The following is a 22,145-nucleotide window of genomic DNA, read 5'->3' as shown; positions in this document are numbered from 1 at the left end:
TCTAAAACACAAGCTTCAGTTAAAATCAGATGAAAAAAATAAATAAAATTTTTAATTCTTTTTTTAAAATTAACAATCAATTATACATATTATAACTTAGTTTTGTTACAATTAATAATAGTCACGGTTATAAAACCTGAGCAACCTATCACGGTGCAGGTTAGATAAAAAAAAAAAAAAAATGGATGGAGACATGGAGTTATGATTATTTTCCTATTCTGATCATGACGCAATTAGAATTCAAATGATTCATCCTCGTAGCCACTAATAAAGAAATATTTTTTAGACTTGACATTAAATTTAGTATGAATACCAAATTTGTATGAACACACCAAACCTGTGAGAAAGTTTTTACCTCATTTCCAATCCATACTCTCGGGTGATCTGTGTTTCAAAGGAACCGATGGTCCCCAATTAATCGAGTAAATAGCAGCATAAATTTCATCCTAAAATGCAACCTTATGTTGGCCTGTTCATTAATGCTTCCTTGTCATGCGCTCATCAACACTATTCTATTCTATTTTTGGCGTGGTGGGAATGTTTTTCTCCCAATCCAAATACCATTAGCAGCACTTCTTAAAACCTCATCAATATACTCCTCCTCTGTCATCAAACCTCAAGCATTACTCCTTCTAGTCTATTTTGGTCTCTATCATGGCCTTCCATTTTTTGCCAGACTGGTCGTTTGGCGTGGGCATACCTTTTCTTGAGCAAGCTCTGTTCCACTTGTTCATACACGAGACCGTTAAATTACATGCATGATCCAATTATGGAAGATCCACAGAACTATCATCTTCTTCGAACCCGTCTCCATCAACTATAAACATCAAGAATCAAAGCGTCATGTACCTCCTTAATAGTAGTAGCCTTTGACTTCAATTTCAAAGTAATTGATAAAAATCTCACCATCTCCACATCATTGCAGGCCTTGCAAATGAAAGAACTCTGGTGGGATATTGATTCAAGCCTTTGTTGACCAAAATGAAATACTGTAAAACCACAGCTCAAAATCTCTCAACGAACCAACATGGATTCACTCTCAATTTATGAGCTATTATTTCACTTGGTCTCTTGAACATTGGCTACCGAGTCCAGCTGAGCTCTGGACTGATGTACCTGGTCAACTCACGCAAGCAATGTTTTCAAGTCTCAACAAAACCCCACAGAGCAGAACTACCAAAAACAAACAAAATATACCTTCACAGAGTCCAGACGACTCACGACTCAATCAGGCAATCATGAACCAAAAGACGTCAGAAATCTCCAATGGGCAATCTGCCCTATCATATGCATCAATAGTCATTCCGCAAGTTCATTCAAGCTATTTTAAACTCTTTTCTGAAAAGGATAAAATAATGGCAATTCCATATTTTCACTCCATCTTCTCTTATGATTGTCAACATAGCTAGAGAGATTCTTTGTTGGTTGAGCTAGTATCGGCATCGAAACCAAAGAGCAATGAATCGTGACCTGTATGTTCCTTCCCTGTTTAAGAAAAAATTTAAAAAGATTGAGCGTACAAATCACTTTGTTGAAATAATCAGGGGCTCTGATATTGTCAAGCAAAAATGTAACAACTTCAAGTTAAATTGAAAGGAATTCTAAATGTCATTTGTTCTCAAGAATGAGAAACTGTGGTGTTTGCTTGGTTTAAAATATTTAAACATTTTGCTTTATATAAATAATTCTACAAATACCAAATCTATGAAACTACAAAAAGACAAACTATTCTATAATTATAGAGATAACTTGAACATTTCCAGAATGGGGATGTAGCTCAGATGGTAGAGCGCTCGCTTAGCATGCGAGAGGTACGGGGATCGATACCCCGCATCTCCATCCTTTTATCTTTTTTAAAGATAACATGAAGAAAACAAACATAGATGATGTCAACTTTATTTCTCAATTTTGACTTCTAGGCTTCCAAAACAAGCACAAGTTTGGTGGCTTACCCGCCTACATACCTTCCTTTTTTAGTCCATTTGTTCCTTGCCATTTTGCCTAAAGTACAGCAGGCTACCAAGTTCAACTACCATTCCAATATTACACATCCCCCAAAATAATAATAATAATAATTTGTACTACTTATAGCTAGTTGCATTGTCCTTCCTGTTCAATTTGTTCTACCAATTTGAGAGTGGTTTTCATCTTTTCAAGTTGTAATGGCAATCTTAGCTTTGCCAAAACTAAAATTCCTTGCCTTCACTCTAATTTTCATTGCCAGATTGTGCTGCTACGCAGGTTAATTATACCAATCACCATCACTTAAACATTCATTTTTTTCCCCTCCCAATCCTCATGCGATCCTTTTCTTGACATTCTTTATGCTTTCTTGGATTCAACACTAATCAGGATATGCTCAGGTTGTCCCCGGACAGACGGTTGCTAAAGCATTGTTGTGTTTGAATAACAAGATTGTAAGCAACTAGCTCATTTCCATCCCTGGTTGTTTTTTTTTTTTTGAATTGTTGTTGTTTACAAGTTGGGCTAGATGGCATGCAGATTTATTCAGGATGTGACGAGGCATATAGATTAACACAGAGTGGGAATCTTAATGTACCTCCTGAAGCAACTGACCTATTCTGTAATGGACCTTGCTTAGCTGAGACAAGATCAGCGCTGAGTTGCATTAACGATTTGATATCAGATTTTATTTTCTATAATAAGGCTTCTGTAAGAGACATAACTTATGCTCTGAGTGCTGGTTGCAGCTCCACTAGCCAAAGAGGTAATAGTACTGCTGTTCTCTTTTTGTTTCACAGTACTTTTGTTTCACGGTACTTATGGATCACTAACCCCTCGTTTAACTTCTGAGTTCGATCCTTAGGACACCATCTAGGAGAATTTATTCTTCTAAATTTCCTTGACGATACGCGGGGTGGGGCTTTAAGATCGCTTGAGGGGGGTACTTATGCACTGTTTGACAATGGCACAAGAATATAACATGTTCCTGTTTACTGTAGGTGACTTCAATGTGGCGAGGTACATCAATGGTGAAACAAGTAGTGCATCAAGCTTGCCCAACTTGATTGGATTCTATGCCTTGGCTTTGTTTATTTGGTGGTGGATATTGCTCTTGTAATGTAACTCATCAAATTGCAAGAATATACTACAGGACTTGTAAACATGCATCCAAGTTCTAAAATGAGAGAATTTATGAAGGGATTACAGTTATATATGGAATCTATGTTTGTGAAGTTGATTTTACTTTCTAAATTGTTATAGAATATATACTTGGTGTCAAGATATTTTTGTTCAAAAGATAGACCTACTTTTTTGTACTTTTTTTTCCTGATTATTCTTTTCTACCTCTTATGCAATTGATCCAATTAAGATGATGATTCATCGATCAAATAATTAAAGCAAAGTTAAGGAATAGATCAAAAATGACCTAGCAACATCAGATCAGAAGTATATTTCTTTCAGTGGTTGAACTCCACAAGACATGACCTTTATATTTGGATACAGTGAGTTAACCATCAGAACAAGAGGCTTTTGTAATGAACCACGCCAGTGCATGCAGGAGGAATATTTTTAGCTTGTGGAGAACTTGCTTGTTGGAATCTGGATGACATTCCTAGACATCGAATGGCCATCACGATTTCTTATGGGCTACATACTAGATACGGGGCCTTCTCCTGAGAAAATACACTGGCCTGATCTCAAGCATTGATGAGGATATTCCTCAGCTTGTAAAGCACAGATATAAAGTAAAAGGGCGTCACTATTCCGTAAAAAGAAAACGGTTGCCGTTAAAGTGGAAGATGAAATTGAGGGCCATGAATAGAAAACAAATTGACTAGAAGAGATAATCAAGCAAACCATTAACTGAAAATTTTGAAACGTTTTTGTTCTTAATTATACCATAACAGCTAGCCTTCATTAGTCTATAATCAAGCAATTATCAGTAACATTCTAGTTTTCCAACAAGAAAAGCCAATGAGATCCTTTTCTTACAAGAAACTGAAGCCATTTTACTGCCTAATACGTTACGCTCATTAAATGGATACAGCCTATAAATTGTTCAACATGCCATGTCACTTCTTCATCACTACCAAATTAAGCAACCTTTCCTTTTACATTGCAAGCAAAGATTTCAGCAAACTAAGTTGAAGATATGGCGTGCCAGTGTACCTCCTCATCAAAGAGTGCCTGCAGTGTAGAGGTTCCAAAGGAGGAAGTCACTACTCAGCCTGAAACTGTGGTGGTTCAAGAGGTTGCAACTCCTGCTGTTGCTCCTCAGGAGGTGAAGACTGAGGAGAAGGAAGACAATGATGCTTCTAGTGACAAGAAAGAGGAGCCTGTCAAGGCTGAAGTTGGTAGTAGTAATTAGAATAAAGGATGAATGTTTGAGTTAAGTCAATAAAGAGGGAAAGAGGGTTTCAATGTTTTAGCTCCCTCGTTTAGGTCAATTTTAGTACTGGTAGGTTTTTAGTGTCGTTTCTTGTTTTTGCTGTATCCACTTAGTATTTTTTCTTTCATATGTTTATGTTGAAATCTTTCCTTTTCAGAGTCATTCAAAATAAAAAGAAATGAGGCATTATAGGGTAAATTCCATGGTTATAAACCCCTCACCTAACTCGATGAGTAAATCTAATGACCTTAAATCTTTTCTAAGTTGAGTTTCACTTTAAATTGAGTTTTTTTATTACCAAATGTTATTTCAAGTTTTTTTCTTAAGAAATATTAAAACCCAAGTTGACCCACTCATTTAAGAGTTTATTCACTTACCTCATAACCCAACTCTAGTCTTGAATTTGATCAGATCCCATGTTGGACTTACAAGGATGGTAAATTCAATAGCTTAATTTGTAAAGCTTGAAGAATTTATATATTTTTATAACTTCAAAACATACAATATTTTCAGAAGATTAATGATTAGTTTCCATTAAATGATTAATACTTTCACCCTCAACATTACAGAAAGAACACCGGGGATCTTCCCACCTAATAACTCCTCTGCTAGCAAGGAAACGTGCTGAGACTACCATGAAGACATCAATTTTTGGAGGTGCATGACTCTTCCAAAGGATATTAGGAAAAGAATGCTCACCTGGAAACAAAAAACAATAAAAAAAATTGGTACCTGATCTTGAAGAATTTATATTTTTTTATAACTTCAAAACATACAATATTTTCAGAAGATTAATGATTAGTTTCCATTAAAAAGATAATTGGTTTTACCAAAACTAACATTCACTAAAAATTATGGTAATTGTGAAAAATTAATGATTTCATTAACTAGGAACTTGAAAACATTTGCTGCACTTAAAGGGTGCATTGCACTAACCTGAATGAGGCACACACTTTGATGACTCAAGGGTTTCAAACATCAATGCATGTCAACATAAAACGAGAGGTCACACTTTAATTAAATGAAGAAAAACAGGAAGTCTCATATAGTCCTCTATATATAGCATTCCTTCATCGTTGTTTTATCTACCACCACATTAAAAAGATATAGAAGTTTTTCTGGCAAAGTTTAAGCAATGGAGAGAGAGAGCAGCTATTCTTCAGAAAGAAGTTCTGCAAGGCCTGTGTTTTCTATTGAATACACTGACCTGATCACAAGCACTAATGCAGATAATCCTCAGCTTGTAAAACATGGATAGAAAGAAAGAGGGTGTCACTAATCAGATAAAAAAGAAAAAGTCAATGGCTGCCATTAAAATGGAGATAAAATTGAGGAAATAAATAGAAACAGATAAGTAGAGATAATCAAGCAAACCATTAACTGAAAATTTCAAAACGTTTTTGTTCTTATTAATTATTCCATAACATATAGCCTTCATTAGTCTATAATCAAGCAATTATCAGTAACGTTCTTATTTTCTCACAAGAAAAAGCCTATGAGATCCTTTTCTTACAAGAACTGAAGACATTTCACTGCCTAATACGTTACCCTCATTAAATGGATACAGCCTATAAATTGTTCAACATCCCATATCACTTCTTCATCACTACCAAATTAAGCAACCTTTCTTTTTACATTGTAAGCAAAAAATTCAGAAAACTAAGTTGAAGTTATGGCGTGCCAGAGCTGCTCATCAAAGAGTGCCTGCAGTGTAGAGGTGCCAAAGGAGGAAGTCACTACTCAGCCTGAAACTGTGGTGGTGCAAGAGGTTGAATCTCCTGCTGTTGCTCCTCAGGAGGTGAAGACTGAGGAGAAGGAAGACGAGGATGCTTATGGTAACAAGAAAGATGTGATGTTTTGTATTAAAAGGAATGAGAAAAGGCAATAAAGCCCTTGGAGGCTTAAAGAGAGGGTATAAATGATTGAGGGGTAGTGTGGTAATTGACTAATAGTTGATAAATATAAAATAAGAAGAAGAAAAAAAAAAAAGAATGATCTGATTTTGAGAGAAAAGAGAGCTACGGGAGAGATAAGGGAAAGAGGAAGAAGAAGAAAAAAAGGAGAGAAGGAAAGGAAGGAGAAGAGAAGTAGAGGAAATTAAGTAAAAAGGTAAGATTTATAGTTTTAAGTGTATAATATGTTAAATTTCGGTTTTTGATTAATTTTGAGAGTTTGAAGTTTGTATTTTGAGTTAATTGATGAATTAATTTGAAGGTTAGGAGTTGATTATTGTGGGTATTTGATGAATTAGTTGATTTAAGAGATTGAAGTTGAAGATAATGATTTTGAGTTATGATTTTGTTTAAATGGTGAAAAATTATGTTAGAAATCAGGGATAACAGTAGGTGATCTGTTGAAATTCTGGGTTTGAGGTTGAAGATGACGAAAATTCAGTTTGGTCCCTCAATTTGCAGAAATTGCAGTTTAGTCCCCAAACTTTGGAAATTTTACAGATTGGTCCCTGGGACATAAATTGAGGTTCTGAACAGAACTGAGGATGATTTAAAGGCAAAATTCCAGTATAATTGATATTTTCAGTTTTGGTCCTCCAAGTTGACAAATTACGATTTGACCCTAATATTTTGATAAAATCACATTTTGGACCTTGGGGCATAATTCAAGATTCTGGACAAAGATAAGGACGAATTATGGATAAATTTCAGTATGGTCATGTATTTACAATTCGGTCCTCAAAATTGGGTAAAATTACGTTTTGGTCCCTGTTTTGGAAAATTGTCATTTTAGTCCCTAAACTTGGGAGATTAAGCCCAGTTTATTTTATGCATTGGTATCTTTTTGTTTGATTTGTTTTTTGAGTATATTGCATATATTTATTGTAGGTTCTCCTAACGATCCTTAATCGGATTTTCGGGTCTTTTGTCTGACATTCTTTTAGTTCAGTATTTTCCGGGTGAGTGGAATAATCTTTAATATGCATATAATATAAATAAATATGTATGTTGATTATACAATGAGTACAACTAGTAAATTTCTTGAATATATTATATATGTTGCTTTATTTTCCGAGTACTAATTTATTATTGAATTTTCACTCGCAATCTGTTAAAGTAAATTCTATTTGATATGATATACGTTTCTTTGATGATTATGTGAATATTTGCTATGCCTTGATATGGGACTTGTCAGTACTCCATGCTAACGGAGAATAGTTAGCCTGTGTGCACATAGTATTCTGTTACCTAGCTGGTGAGAGAGGCATCAGCCTGTGGCGATTGATCATCCCACAGTGGTCACCGACGGGTGTCATCTGGTCACGACGGGTGTCATTGGTCACCTTCGGGTGTCATCTGATTCTCTGACATGTAATCCACTACGTTATAATAATATGTTACGTTATGATAACTATATGTTACGTTATGATAATATGTTTTAGTAAGTATATGTATATGTATATGTATATGTATATTAAGTAAATCAATCTTACAACTTATTAATATCTGAATATCTAAATGTATATTAAATGTTATTCCCTCACTGAGTTGGTTGAACTCACCTCTCATTTTTAATATTATTTCAGGTTCTTAGTTTCTGGAACTTTGTTGAGTGTTTCTGCTTCTTCAGTTCTGGTCGGTATGCCTTGCTTGTTCGCGAGGTTTTTCTTTCAGTTTTGATTTGATATCTTAGATGCTCCACTGTTACCTTGGTTAAATTAAATTTGGATTTTGACAATGTAATGAGTATTATGAATTATTATTTTTGTTTTAATAATTATCGTTCGGTTTCATCAGTATTTGAATAATATAATATTTCTGAATATTATGAGCCGCTGCGTATTTTTTAACAAATTGTTCTTTTGATATGTCTGTTCTGAGGCTTAGCGTAGGTGAGGTGTCCTTTCGACACCGCTCCTACGTTGCCGGTCACGGATCCGGGATTCGGGTCGTGACAAAGGTGGTATCAGAGCATGGTTTTATTAAAACCTCGTAATCTATTTGTTTTTGTTAAAACCCTCGTAATATGTGGAGCTTAGGATCTATCTTGTCTTGATGTCATTCAATCTTTTCTATTAAGTTTCGAGGACGAAACTTTTATAAGGTGGGGAGATTGTGATGTTTTGTATTAAAAGGAATGAGAAAGGCAATAAAGCCCTTGGAGGCTTAAAGAGAGGGTATAAATGATTGAGGGGTAGTGTGTAATTGACTAATAGTTGATAAATATAAATAAGAAGAAGAAAAAAAAAAAAAAAGAATGATCTGATTTTTGAGAGAAAGAGAGCTACGGGAGAGATAAGGGAAAGAGGAAGAAGAAGAAAAGAAAGGAGAGAAGGAAAGGAAGGAGAAGAGAAAGTAGAGGAAATAAGTAAAAAGGTAAGATTTATAGTTTTAAGTGTATAATATGTTAAATTTCGGTTTTGATTAATTTTGAGAGTTTTGAAGTTTGTATTTTGAGTTAATTGATGAATTAATTTGAATTAGGATTGATTATTGTGGGTATTTGATGAATTAGTTGATTTTAAGAGATTGAATTGAAGGATAATGATTTTTGAGTTATGATTTTGTTTAAATGGTGAAATTATGTTAGAAATCAGGGGAATAAAGTAGGTGATCTGTTGAAATTCTGGGTTTGAGGTTGAAGATGACGAAAATTCAGTTTGTCCCTCAATTTGCAGAAATTGCAGTTTAGTCCCCAAACTTTGGAAATTTTACAGATTGGTCCCTGGGACATAAATTGAGGTTCTGAACAGAACTGAGGATGATTTAAAGGCACGATTTGACCCTAATATTTGATAAAATCACATTTGGACCTTGGGGCATAATTCAAGGATTCTGGACAAAGATAAGGACGAATTATGGATAATTTCAGTATGGTCATGTATTACAATTCGGTCCTCAAAATTGGTAAATTACGTTTTGGTCCCTGTTTTGGAAATTGTCATTTAGTCCTAAACTTGGGAGATTAAGCCCAGTTTATTTTATGCATTGGTATCTTTTTGTTTGATTTGTTTTTGAGTATATTGCATATATTTATTGTAGGTTCTCCTAACGATCCTTAATCGGATTTTCGGGTCTTTTGTCTGACATTCTTTTAGTTCAGTATTTTCCGGGTGAGTGGAATAATCTTTAATATGCATATAATATAAAATAAATATGTATGTTGATTATACAATGAGTACAACTAGTAAATTTCTTGAATATATTATATATGTTGGCTTTATTTTCCGAGTACTAATTATTATTGAATTTTCACTCGCAATCTGTTAAAGTAAATTCTATTTGATATGATATACGTTTCTTTGATGATTATGTGAATATTTGCTATGCTTGATATGGACTTGTCAGTACTGCCATGCTAACGGAGAATAGTTAGCCTGTGTGCACATAGTATTCTGTTACCTAGCTGGTGAGAGAGGCATCAGCCTGTGGCGATTGATCATCCCACAGTGGTCACCGACGGGTGTCATCTGGTCACCGACGGGTGTCATCTGGTCACCTTCGGGTGTCATCTGATCTCTGACATGTAATCCACTACGTTATAATAATATGTTACGTTATGATAACTATATGTTACGTTATGATAATATGTTTAGTAAGTATATGTATATGTATATGTATATGTATATTAAGATAAATCATCTTACAACTTATTAATATCTGAATATCTAAAATGTATATTAAATGTTATTCCCTCACTGAGTTGGTTGAACTCACCTCTCATTTTTAATATTATTTCAGGTTCTTAGTTTCTGGAACTTTGTTGAGTGTTTCTGCTTCTTCAGTTCTGGTCGGTATGCCTTGCTTGTTCGCGAGGTTTTTCTTTCAGTTTTGATTTGATATCTTAGATGCTCCACTGTTACCTTGGTTAAATTAAATTTGGATTTTGACAATGTAATGAGTATTATGAATTATTATTTTTGTTTTAATAATTATCGTTCGGTTTCATCAGTATTTGAATAATATAATATTTCTGAATATTATGAGCCGCTGCGTATTTTTTAACAAATTGTTCTTTTGATATGTCTGTTCTGAGGCTTAGCGTAGGTGAGGTGTCCTTTCGACACCGCTCCTACGTTGCCGGTCACGGATCCGGGATTCGGGTCGTGACAAAAGAGGAGCCTGTCAAGGCTGGTCACACTTCGATTAAATGAAGAAAACAGGAAGTCTCAGAGTCCTCTATTTATAACATTCCATCATTTTTGTTTTTCGACCACCACACTTGAAAGTTACTACTGAAGTTTTTCTGGCAAAATTCAAGCAATGGATCAGAAAGAGAGCAACTTTTCTTCAGAAAGTAGCTATGCAAGGCCTGTGTTTGCTACACCAAAGGAGGAAGTCGAGACAGGGAATGTGAAGTTGGAAACTTCAGTAGAGAATAAACCACGGTATGCTGTTCCTTCTGTCAGTGTGAAAGCTGAAGAAAAGCCTACTGTTTCTGTTAAGAAACAACCTGTTAATTTGTTGGAGAAATACGGGGACGATCCTTCGACCCATCCGGGTTTTGATCCGGATTTGTGGATAGAAACAGGATCATCTAGTGAACCCGATAAAAATCCGATGATCGAACTCTCTAACACTGCGGCCGAGAACTTGCGGGCGGCCCATGATGTCTCAACTGATGGGAGCTCTCAATTAGTATCGAACACCCAGTATCAAGAGCTCGTGGCCTTACAACAACACACTGCTCATCTCACTGAAAAATACAAGCGACTCTCGGCAAATTATAAACAACACATAGCTTATTTCACCAAAAAACACGAGCAATTTTCAGCGAACTATGAACAACTCCGAGTAAATTATGAACAAATCCGGCCGAATTATGAACAACTCCGGACAAATTATGAACAACTCCGTCAAATAGTCATAAACATTACATCACAGAATAATGCTTCTGCTTCTGGTAACAAGAAAGAGGAGCCTGTCAAGGCTGAAGTTGGTAGCAGTAATTAAACAAGGGGTGCATGTTTGAGTTAGAGTCAATACAGAGGGGAAAGAAGGTTTGAATGTTTTAGGTCAATTGTTTTAGTAATGGTACGTAGTTTTCAAGTATTGTTCATTGTTTCCTTTGTGCTTTTGAGTCCTAGAAGTGGATCTGTTTATGGTCAATTGTTTTAGTATTGGTACGTAGTTAGATTTGTGTTAGAAATCTTTTTTCTCTATCAAAAATAAAACTATTTTTATTTTATTCAAATATTGTTTCAAGTGTTTTTTTCTAAATAAAAAATTAAGTTTACTCGGTAACTAATGAGCCAACTCATCCATCCTGTATTCCAATCTAAATCTAAATTGAATTCCCCGCGATCACTAACCCCTCGTTTAACTTCTGAGTTCGATCCTTAGGACACCATCTAGGAGAATTTATTCTTCTAAATTTCCTTGACGATACGCGGGGTGGGGCTTTAAGATCGCTTGAGGAGGGTACTTATGCACTGTTTGACAATGGCACAAGAATATAACATGTTCCTGTTTACTGTAGGTGACTTCAATGTGGCGAGGTACATCAATGGTGAAACAAGTAGTGCATCAAGCTTGCCCAACTTGATTGGATTCTATGCCTTGGCTTTGTTTATTTGGTGGTGGATATTGCTCTTGTAATGTAACTCATCAAATTGCAAGAATATACTACAGGACTTGTAAACATGCCATCCAAGTTCTAAAATGAGAGAATTTATGAAGGGATTACAGTTATATATGGAATCTATGTTTTGTGAAGTTGATTTTACTTTCTAAATTGTTATAGAATATATACTTGGTGTCAAGATATTTTGTTCAAAAGATAGACCTACTTTTTTGTACTTTTTTTTCCTGATTATTCTTTTCTACCTCTTATGCAATTGATCCAATTAAGATGATGATTCATCGATCAATAATTAAAGCAAAGTTAAGGAATAGATCAAAATGACCTATGCAACATCAGATCAGAAGTATATTCTTTCAGTGGTTGAACTCCAGACATGACCTTTATATTTGGATACAGTGAGTTAACCATCAGAACAAGAGGCTTTTGTAATGAACCACGCCAGTGCATGCAGGAGGAATATTTTTAGCTTGTGGAGAACTTGCTTGTTGGAATCTGGATGACATTCCTAGACATCGAATGGCCATCACGATTTCTTATGGGCTACATACTAGATACGGGGCCTTCTCCTGAGAAAAATACACTGCCTGATCTCAAGCATTGATGAGGATATTCCTCAGCTGTAAAGCACAGATATAAAGTAAAAGGGGCGTCACTATTCCGTAAAAAAGAAAAACGGTTGCCGTTAAAGTGGAGATGAAATTGAGGGATGAATAGAAACAAATTGACTAGAAGAGATAATCAAGCAAACCATTAACTGAAAATTTTGAAACGTTTTTGTTCTTAATTATACCATAACAGCTAGCCTTCATTAGTCTATAATCAAGCAATTATCAGTAACATTCTAGTTTTCCAACAAGAAAAGCCAATGAGATCCTTTTCTTACAAGAAACTGAAGCCATTTTACTGCCTAATACGTTACGCTCATTAAATGGATACAGCCTATAAATTGTTCAACATGCCATGTCACTTCTTCATCACTACCAAATTAAGCAACCTTTCCTTTTACATTGCAAGCAAAGATTTCAGCAAACTAAGTTGAAGATATGGCGTGCCAGTGTACCTCCTCATCAAAGAGTGCCTGCAGTGTAGAGGTTCCAAAGGAGGAAGTCACTACTCAGCCTGAAACTGTGGTGGTTCAAGAGGTTGCAACTCCTGCTGTTTGCTCCTCAGGAGGTGAGACTGAGGAGAAGGAAGACAATGATGCTTCTAGTGACAAGAAAGAGGAGCCTGTCAAGGCTGAAGTTGGTAGTAGTAATTAGAATAAAGGATGAATGTTTGAGTTAAGTCAATAAAGAGGGAAAGAGGGTTTCAATGTTTTAAGCTCCCCTCGTTAGGTCAATTTTAGTACTGGTAGGTTTTTAGTGTCGTTTCTGTTTTTGCTGTATCCACTTAGTATTTTTTCTTTCATATGTTTATGTTGAAATCTTTCCTTTTCAAGTCATTCAAAATAAAAAGAAATGAGGCATTATAGGGTAAATTCCATGGTTTATAAACCCCTCACCTAACTCGATGAGTAAATCTAAATGACCTTAAATCTTTTCTAAGTGAGTTTCACTTTAAATTGAGTTTTTTTTTATTACCAAATGTTATTTCAAGTTTTTTCTTAAGAAATATTAAAACCCAAGTTGACCCACTCATTTAAGAGTTTATTCACTTACCTCATAACCCAACTCTAGTCTTGAAATTTGATCAGATCCCATGTTGGACTTACAAAGGATGGTAAATTCAAAAGTAGCTTAATTTGTAAAGCTTGAAGAATTTATATATTTTTATAACTTCAAACATACAATATTTTCAGAAGATTAATGATTATTTCCATTAAATGATTAATACTTTCACCCTCAACATTACAGAAAGAACACCGGGGATCTTTCCCACCTAATAACTCCTCTGCTAGCAAGGAAACGTGCTGAGACTACCATGAAGACATCAATTTTTGAGAGGTGCATGACTCTTCCAAAGGATATTAGGAAAAGAATGCTCACCTGGAAACAAAAAACAATAAAAAAAATTGGTACCCTGATCTTGAAGAATTTATATTTTTTTATAACTTCAAAACATACAATATTTTTCAGAAGATTAATGATTAGTTTCCATTAAAAAGATAATTGGTTTTACCAAAACTAACATTCACTAAAAATTATGGTAATTGGTGAAAATTAATGATTTCATTAACTAGGAACTTGAAAACATTTGCTGCCACCTTAAAGGGTGCATTGCACTAACCTGAATGAGGCACACACTTTTGATGACTCAAGGGTTTCAAACATCAATGCATGTCAAACATAAAACGAGAGGTCACACTTTAATTAAATGAAGAAAACAGGAAGTCTCATATAGTTCCTCTATATAATAGCATTCCTTCATCGTATGTTTTATCTACCACCACATTAAAAAAGATATAGAAGTTTTTTCTGGCAAAGTTTAAGCAATGGAGAGAGAGAGCAGCTATTCTTCAGAAAGAAGTTCTGCAAGGCCTGTGGTTTTCTATTGAATACACTGACCTGATCACAAAAGCACTAATGCAGATAATCCTCAGCTTGTAAAAAACATGGATAGAAAGACAGAGGGTGTCACTCAAATCAGATAAAAAAGAAAAAAGTCAATGGCTGCCATTAAAATGGAGATAAAATTGAGGAAATAATAGAAACAGATAAGTAGAGATAATCAAGCAAACCATTAACTGAAAATTTTCAAAACGTTTTTGTTCTTATTAATTATTCCATAAAACATATAGCCTTCATTAGTCTATAATCAAGCAATTATCAGTAACGTTCTTATTTTCTCAACAAGAAAAAGCCCTATGAGATCCTTTTTTACAAGAACTGAAGACATTTCATCTGCAAACCCACCGCACACCCTAATACGTTAAACCCTCATTAAATGGATACAGCCCATATAAAAATTGTTCAACATCCCATATCACTTCTTCATCACTACCAAATTAAAAGCAACCGATTTCTTTTTACATTGTAAGCAAAAAATTCAGAAAACTAAGTTGAAGATTATGGCGTGCCAGAGCTGCCTCATCAAAGAGTGCCTGCAGTGTAGAGGTTGCCAAAGGAGGAAGTCCACTACTCAGCCTGAAACTGTGGTGGTGCAAGAGGTTTGAATCTCCTGCTGTTGCTCCTCAGGAGGTGAAGACCTGAGGAGAAGGAAGACGAGGATGCTTATGGTAACAAGAAAGAGATCAGCCTGTCAAGGCTGGTCACAACTTCGATTAAATGAAGAAAACAGGAAGTCTCAGAGTCCTCTATTTATAACATTCCATCATTTTTGTTTTTCGACCACCACACTTGAAAGTTACTACTGAAGTTTTTCTGGCAAAATTCAAGCAATGGATCAGAAAGAGAGCAACTTTTCTTCAGAAAGTAGCTATGCAAGGCCTGTGTGTTTGCTACACCAATAGGAGGAAGTCGAGACAGGGAAAACTGTGAAGTTGGAAACTTCAGTAGAGAGAGATAAACCACGGTATGCTGTTCCTTAACTGTCAGTGTGAAAGCTGACAGAAAAGCCTACTGTTTCTGTTAAGAAACAAACCTGTTAATTTGTTGGAGAAATACAGGGATGATCCTTCGACCCATCCGGGTTTTGATCCGGAATTTGTGGATAGAAACAGGATCATCTAGTGAACCCGAATAAAAATCCGATGATCGAACTCTCTAACACTGCGGCACCATTCATGAGAACTTGCGCGGCGGCCCATGATTGTCTCAACTGATGGGAGCTCTCAATTAGTATCGAACACCCAAGTATCAAGAGCTCGTGGCCTTACAACAAACAACACACTGCTCTCATCTCACTGAAAAATACAAGCGACTCTCGGCAAATTATAAACAACACATAGCTTACTATTCACCAAAAAAACACGAGCAAATTTTCAGCGAACTAATGAACAAAACTCCGAGTAAATTATGAACAAATCCGGCCGAATTATTGAACAACTCGGACAAAATTATGAACAACTCCGTCAAATAGTCATAAACATTACATCACAGAATAATGCTTCTGCTGGGGATCTTAGAGGTAACAAGAAAGAGGAGCCTGTCAAGGCTGAAGTTGGTAGCAGTAATTAAACAAGGGGGTGCATGTTTGAGTTAGAGTCAATACAGAGGGGAAAGAAGGTTGAATGTTGGGTTAGGTCAAATTGTTTTAGTAATGGTACGTAGTTTTCAAGTATTGTTCATTGTTTCCTTTGTGCTTTTGAGTCCTAGAAGTGGATCTGTTTATGGTCATTGTTTTTTCAGTATTTGGTACGTAGTTAGATTTGTGTTAGAAATTCTTTTTTCTATCAAAATAAAACTATTTTATCATTTATCAAATATTGTTTCAAGTGTTTTTTCTAAATAAAAGAATTAAGTTTACTCGAAAAAGTACAACCCAAAGATCGGTAACTAAATGAGCCAACTCATCCATCCTGTATTCCCCAATCTAAATCTAAATTGAATTTTATAAACATCTGGTAAATTCAACCGCTTAAATTGAAAAGTTTGAATATCCTATATTTTTTTTTACAACTTTAAAACATTATATTAATTATGACCAGAAGATTAATGATTTTGTTTCCAAAAAAAAAAAACATCATGGGTTTTCCATAAACCAACATTCACCTAAAAAATTCAGCGGTAATTGTGAAGCATATTGAATCATTAACTAAGAAAATCGAAATCATGGCTTCACTTAAAAGGTGCATGGCCCACCAACCTGAATTACTTTGATTCCTTAGAGGGTTTCAAACATTAATGCATGTCAACATAAAAAAAACGACAGAGGTCACACTTCTATTAAATAAGAAGAAAAACAGGAAGTCTCATATAGTCCTCTAATATAGCATTCCACCATTGTTGTTTTTTTCTTCTACCACACACTAGAAAGTTATTGAAGTTTTTCTGGCAAAATTTAAGCAAAATGGATCAGAGAGAGAGAGCAGCTTTTCTTCAGGAAGAAACGCTATGCAAGGCCTGTGTTTTGCTACACCAAAGAGGAAGTCAAGACAGGAATGTGAAGTTGGAAAACTCCAGTAGAGAATAAACCATGGTATGCTGCTGTTCCTTCTGTCAGTGCGAAAGCTGAAGAAAAGCCTTCTGTTTCTATTAAGAAACAACCTGTTAATTTCTATTCCTGTTGTAATGGTGGTTAAACATTAGGATCCAGTCGCGCAAGCTATTAAATAGGGAAGTTGGATCTTTTACACAGTGCTTTTTGCTTGTTAATAATGGCCATTAGGGCTTCCCTGTTTCTCAGCTCCTACTGGGTCCTGGTTTGTGTCGCAGACTTCCCTTATGAATAAAATAATTCCTTGTTTCATTACTCTTTCTCTTTCTCTCATGGAATATCTTTCTTCGGTTTAACAATCTTCACAAAAGCAGAATGTAATTAACCATAAAATGAGGAATAAATCCAATTATAACAATCAGTTTGAGCTTCATTTTGTTTAAAATAGTAGTCCTAAAATCATGCATTGACAGATGCTCTGTACTAGCCTTTCTACATCTTACCGCTTAACAAAGCTTTTTTAAACATACATTCCACTGCCCTTCGTTTTGCCGTTTCCATAATTCCACGGCAACCATGACCCAATACACAATCTTCTACACAGCACAGCCATACACATGCTGGAAGCTTGAGGAACTGGTATTCATGCTTTTATGAGATTTGACAAGTTACTCGTCCCACAAGCTTTTGAGTGTATTAATAACAATAAAATCCGAGGGACCATTTATGTTAAAAGAAATTAGGGTTGAAACAGGTACCTCAATAGATTTGATATGTCTTGAAAATAAATCGGCCAAAAAATAGTATGATTAGTGTTAGTCCGCCGCCCCTGAATTTCCTTGCTAGGTTTTCTTCTACTTTCGCAAGTTCTCCCCTCCTTGCACTTCCACAGGCATTCGTGCAGCTTTTCGCTTGCTGAAAAACTCCTTTGAACTTATGCAGAGATGTTAAAAGGTATTAAACTGTTAGATGCTTCGTTCATTCTTTTGAATTGCATAGCGTTGCTTGCTGTGAAGGACCACACGATTGTATAGCCAGTGTGCGAGAATCAAGAGATAACGTCTCAGTCAACCAGTAACACTAGCAGACTTATCCAATAACACTGCTGCCCTGGTTATTCTTCTTGACATTCTTCTCCCTCATCATCCACCTCGTACATTTGCAACTTGTCCCATCTCTCTTCCTCTGCAAATACATATTCAGACAAAACCAACACATAGTTGCCAGAATTTCCATGGTGGAGAGGTTCAAAGATGAGTTCAAAATAAGCTCTTTTACTGCCAAGGTGTGCAAGCTCTTACACATCCACCATGAGTAACGGCAAGCACTAAGCAAGGAACCCCATAAGAGCAGCATTTGGAGTTCCCCATGCTATGCTGCTTCTAATTCAGATCATAAGCCTCCCTCACACATAGCCACTAGCGCCCTAGCGAGATCAACCATGCATCCATAGTGCTCAAGTTTAGGCTCGATTTGATGATGCTCCACCATTGAAGCAAGCAATTCCCTCCCTCTTTCAAACAGTCCTGCATGAGCACAACACGATAAAACCCCAACAGAAATGTCGCATCATTGGGGCTTACCCCTTCGTTCATCATCTCCTCCAACACAATTCAATTCCTCGAGTCACCCCATTCCCGATTAAAGCCAAACCCGAAATTAATGTGTTCCAAGACAAATCACGTTCTTTCGAGGCATCTCATCAAATACCCTTCTAGCAGTCTCAAACATGCCGGATTTATTGTAAAAATCCGACTAGTGCATTGCCCACAGCTACAAAATCTCGATAAAGCCCACTTGATTTTTGCATAAGAATGAAATCCATTTTACCCAACATCAACAGAAACTCTCCGAACGAGCACAAAATAGGCAGAACAGTAAACTACCGGTTGCACTCATCGGGCTTAAATCCCCCAAAATCCATCATATCATGAAAAAGTCCTAAAGCTTCACTATCCCGCCCGACTTTGTGCTAGGCAAGAAATCATGATATTCCACGAAACAACACTCCGACTTCTCAATCTGTCTAAACAAACACAACCCCATATCAACATCCCCTCTCTTACAAAACCCACGAATCATCAAATTCCAAACAATCAATCTCTTTGATACATTTCATCAAACACTTTCTCAGCATCTTCCATTACCCCACAAGAAATATACAACTCTATAACCCCAATTCTTATTGCGCTAAAACCCTCGAACCCCAACAACAAGAACCTCACCTTGTGTATACATTTACCCAAGTTGAAGCACACCAAGACTTGAACACGCCTTAAGCAAAGCGCAAAGCGTAACTAACATGTACTCATCCGGCCAAATACCTCGATTTTTCATTGAAGAAAACAAACGGGAAAGACTCTTCCAAAGGTCCATTTAAAGAATACCCTTTTAAATCATTGCATTGAATAGGATTAATAAGCGTGGGGGTTCTGGGAGTTTGCTTAAAAATCCGCGATTCGCATAGGCCATTTTGTTTAGTGACCCGCAAATGGAGACGAAATGGGAAAGGGATTTGGTTGAGTTGGTTGACGACCATGTCGAAGGAAATGTGCGTGTATCTCACGAGCTGTGTTCGGTTTCGCGCCCAAGGTGGAGAAGGCGCAAGAATGTTGCGCTCAATCTCCCCTGCAAGCTCTGCTCATCCTTCCTCTTTCTGTTTTTACTTGAAACAGAAATTTAAAGTAAGCTGGGGTTTGGCGGGAGCGAGTTCATTAACTGTAATTTAAAAATGGCAAAAAAGCCCTTCTTTCTTTTTCTTTTTTTTGTATAGTGGTTTTTAGCTTTATTATAGAAGGTTAGGTTGGTTTTTAAAATATACAGAGAATGAAAAATTGAAAAACAAAAAATTTATTTTTTAAAACCAATTAGAGGTTATTTGAAACAATGTTTTAAAAACTTGATTTGAATTTAAATTTTTAAATCGAGTAAATTCTAAATTTCAGCTGCGTAAAACGAATGAATATAATATAGATAAATTAAACTTGAAAATCTAAGCACAGATATTACTATTTCAATATAATACTTAAAACCAGATGAAGAGCACTCCAATTATAGTCGCCATGTACAACTCATAAAAATTAAATAGCTAGCCCGCAACACTTGATGGAAATATCACAATGCTCCGTGAAAAAACAGGAGCCAAGCGTAGCGTGAGAATTGTCCATCGCTCCAAGAGAGGCATCGTCATTTCTAAGTGGCACTAAGTCGACTCTAGATTGATCATTGTCTTTCCATTTGGGAAAGCTCAGAGCTAGCTTTTATTTTCTCGGTGCATACTCACTTTTCGTTGTGACTAACGCGATTGACATAGCCATCACAACACTCACAATCTGGCCTGTTTTAAATTGTAGGAATTATATTCAGTATCAAATCTCTTCTCTGCAGACAGTGCTCTCTTTTTGAATTTGTCTCACAGACACACGCAAGCACTCACAAGCTGCATGATTTATCTCTAGTTTGATAATCATCTATGGCGTTTCTTCAAACCTGGCATGCTACTTTCAGGCATCGGAGGTTTGGAGAAGTATTTGAGTTTAGTTGTTTGCTTGCCCGAGCTAAAACGCATTACCAGATGCAGTATTTAGCTGTGGTTTTCTAGCAGCCGATGAAGATGGGTCATCTATTTATTTCGTTTTTATAACGTGCCTGTTTAAGTTACCATGCCTGGACATGATGTTTGCTTAATAATTTCTTTGCTTGGTGAAAAAGTCATCCATGAAGAAAATTATGATCCCCCCACCTCCATGGATATTGTTGTGCCAGTGCAAATGATTGATACTAATGTTTTTGTCTTTAAAGAATGGAGTTGATCCGATGATAGAAGCATGGAAATGCCAAGTGTTAGAGAAACTATTTAAAATGAAAACAAATAAGAGTTGGTTTAGAAAATAAAAATACTATTTTAAAGTGTTTATTTATCTCGTATAAAGACAACACCTTCTATATATATACTATATTATTAACAATCTCTAAAAAAATAAGAAGAGGAAAACAAAATATTATATATATATATATATTTATTATTTCATATACGGTTTTTGTGTGTAATATGTTTATTAGATCTGAACAATCATTATATCCAAACGAAACATTACATTTGTTAATGAAATTAATTATATTTTTAAATCTTAAATTGAAAAATTATTATTCAGTTTACTTATAATTAAGATCACAAATATAATCAAAAAACTATTATTCACGACATATTAAGTGTCAAATATTATTTATTAATATTATAAATATTCTCATATAATAGTATTAAAAAAAGCTCATTTAAATATGTGGTAAAACCAAGTTTGTTGATATCTCCAAAGTTAAATAAAACAAGTCAGTAAACTGAGTTTTCCAAATCCGACCAGAACTTTTGAGATGATCGACTTTCAAGAGTAATGCCTATGCTTCAAACGAGCTCACTCCTTCGCACCGGTGGCCCTTTCTGCGTACGCACACAGCAACAGCATTAGACCATTCTTGTATAAAACCCAATTCGGAAAAAACTACAACAACAACATGAACAAATGCAAATCTTTGCTTGTTAGAGAAAATGTTTTTTCGATGAGATAAAGTTACTAATGTGACATTTAATTGTTATATACAAACCACCTGTCTTTGAAATATTGGAGTAAATCATTTGACTCGTCTCCAAAAATTACATAAAACATCCAGAAAAAGGAAGGAACCGAAACGCGGACCTGAATGAATTAAAGACAGACCGTTATAATTTGGCTGAAATTGATCTGAAGGGCATTAATCGAGGAAAGCTACAAAATTCAAATACAGACAGAATTAATAAGAAGACCGAGGTCGCCTTCCTGTAAGGCACCCACAACTCCTCCCATTTATCCACCTCCCTATGCTGGCTGTCCTCTCCTCCTGTTCTTTTTTCTGCTCTATTATTCAATTTCATCGATTCTTTCTTTAAAATCGCGAAGAGAAGGATTTGAGATGCTCAGAAGAGAACAGTTATACAAACGGAGGACACTCCTATCCCTCCAAAGACGCATTAACAGATTAGTGGGTATGTTTCTTCAAAACAACATACTCATAGAAAACAGGCGTCAAGCAATAAATCCCTAAGAACATCAGCATTCAAATGAGCCCAAAGGGCAGTTTTGACCCAAAGACGTAGAAAAAGAAACGGACAGATGGGTTGCCGATGATCTGTGACAGATTAAGTATGGTGGTATGGGATCATTACAAACGTGCCGAATGGTTTTAGGAATGGGTCTCATCATCTATGTAAGCCTCCGGTGGAAAT

At 35.8% G+C, this 22,145-nt stretch overlaps 1 protein-coding gene, 1 long non-coding RNA gene and 1 other non-coding gene across 3 annotated transcripts; all 3 read left to right on the top strand.

The window, feature by feature from the left end:
• The first annotated feature begins 1,766 nt into the window (after window positions 1-1,766).
• On the top strand, window positions 1,767-1,839 carry TRNAA-AGC (transfer RNA alanine (anticodon AGC)). Its single transcript has one exon. It is a non-coding gene; the product is annotated as a tRNA-Ala (tRNA).
• Window positions 1,840-2,107: 268 nt separating this feature from the next.
• On the top strand, window positions 2,108-3,124 carry LOC118032504 (uncharacterized). The gene is made up of 4 exons (XM_035037214.2): window positions 2,108-2,241; window positions 2,353-2,417; window positions 2,503-2,728; window positions 2,964-3,124. The coding sequence occupies exons 1-4, from the start codon at window positions 2,163-2,165 to the stop codon at window positions 3,080-3,082; spliced, it is 489 nt and encodes a 162-aa protein (XP_034893105.1). The 5' UTR covers window positions 2,108-2,162; the 3' UTR covers window positions 3,083-3,124.
• Window positions 3,125-7,199: 4,075 nt separating this feature from the next.
• LOC140955607 (uncharacterized) lies at window positions 7,200-10,284 on the top strand. Its single transcript, XR_012169893.1, has 4 exons — window positions 7,200-7,265; window positions 7,893-8,682; window positions 9,349-9,419; window positions 10,048-10,284. It is a non-coding gene; the product is annotated as an uncharacterized lncRNA (long non-coding RNA).
• The last annotated feature ends 11,861 nt before the right edge of the window (window positions 10,285-22,145 follow it).

The sequence above is a fragment of the Populus alba genome, chromosome 5, assembly GCF_005239225.2.
Source record: "Populus alba chromosome 5, ASM523922v2, whole genome shotgun sequence".
Classification (NCBI taxonomy): domain Eukaryota; kingdom Viridiplantae; phylum Streptophyta; class Magnoliopsida; order Malpighiales; family Salicaceae; genus Populus; species Populus alba.
The sequence above is the reverse complement of the archived record's forward strand: the minus strand, read 5'-3'. Positions and strand labels throughout refer to the sequence as shown.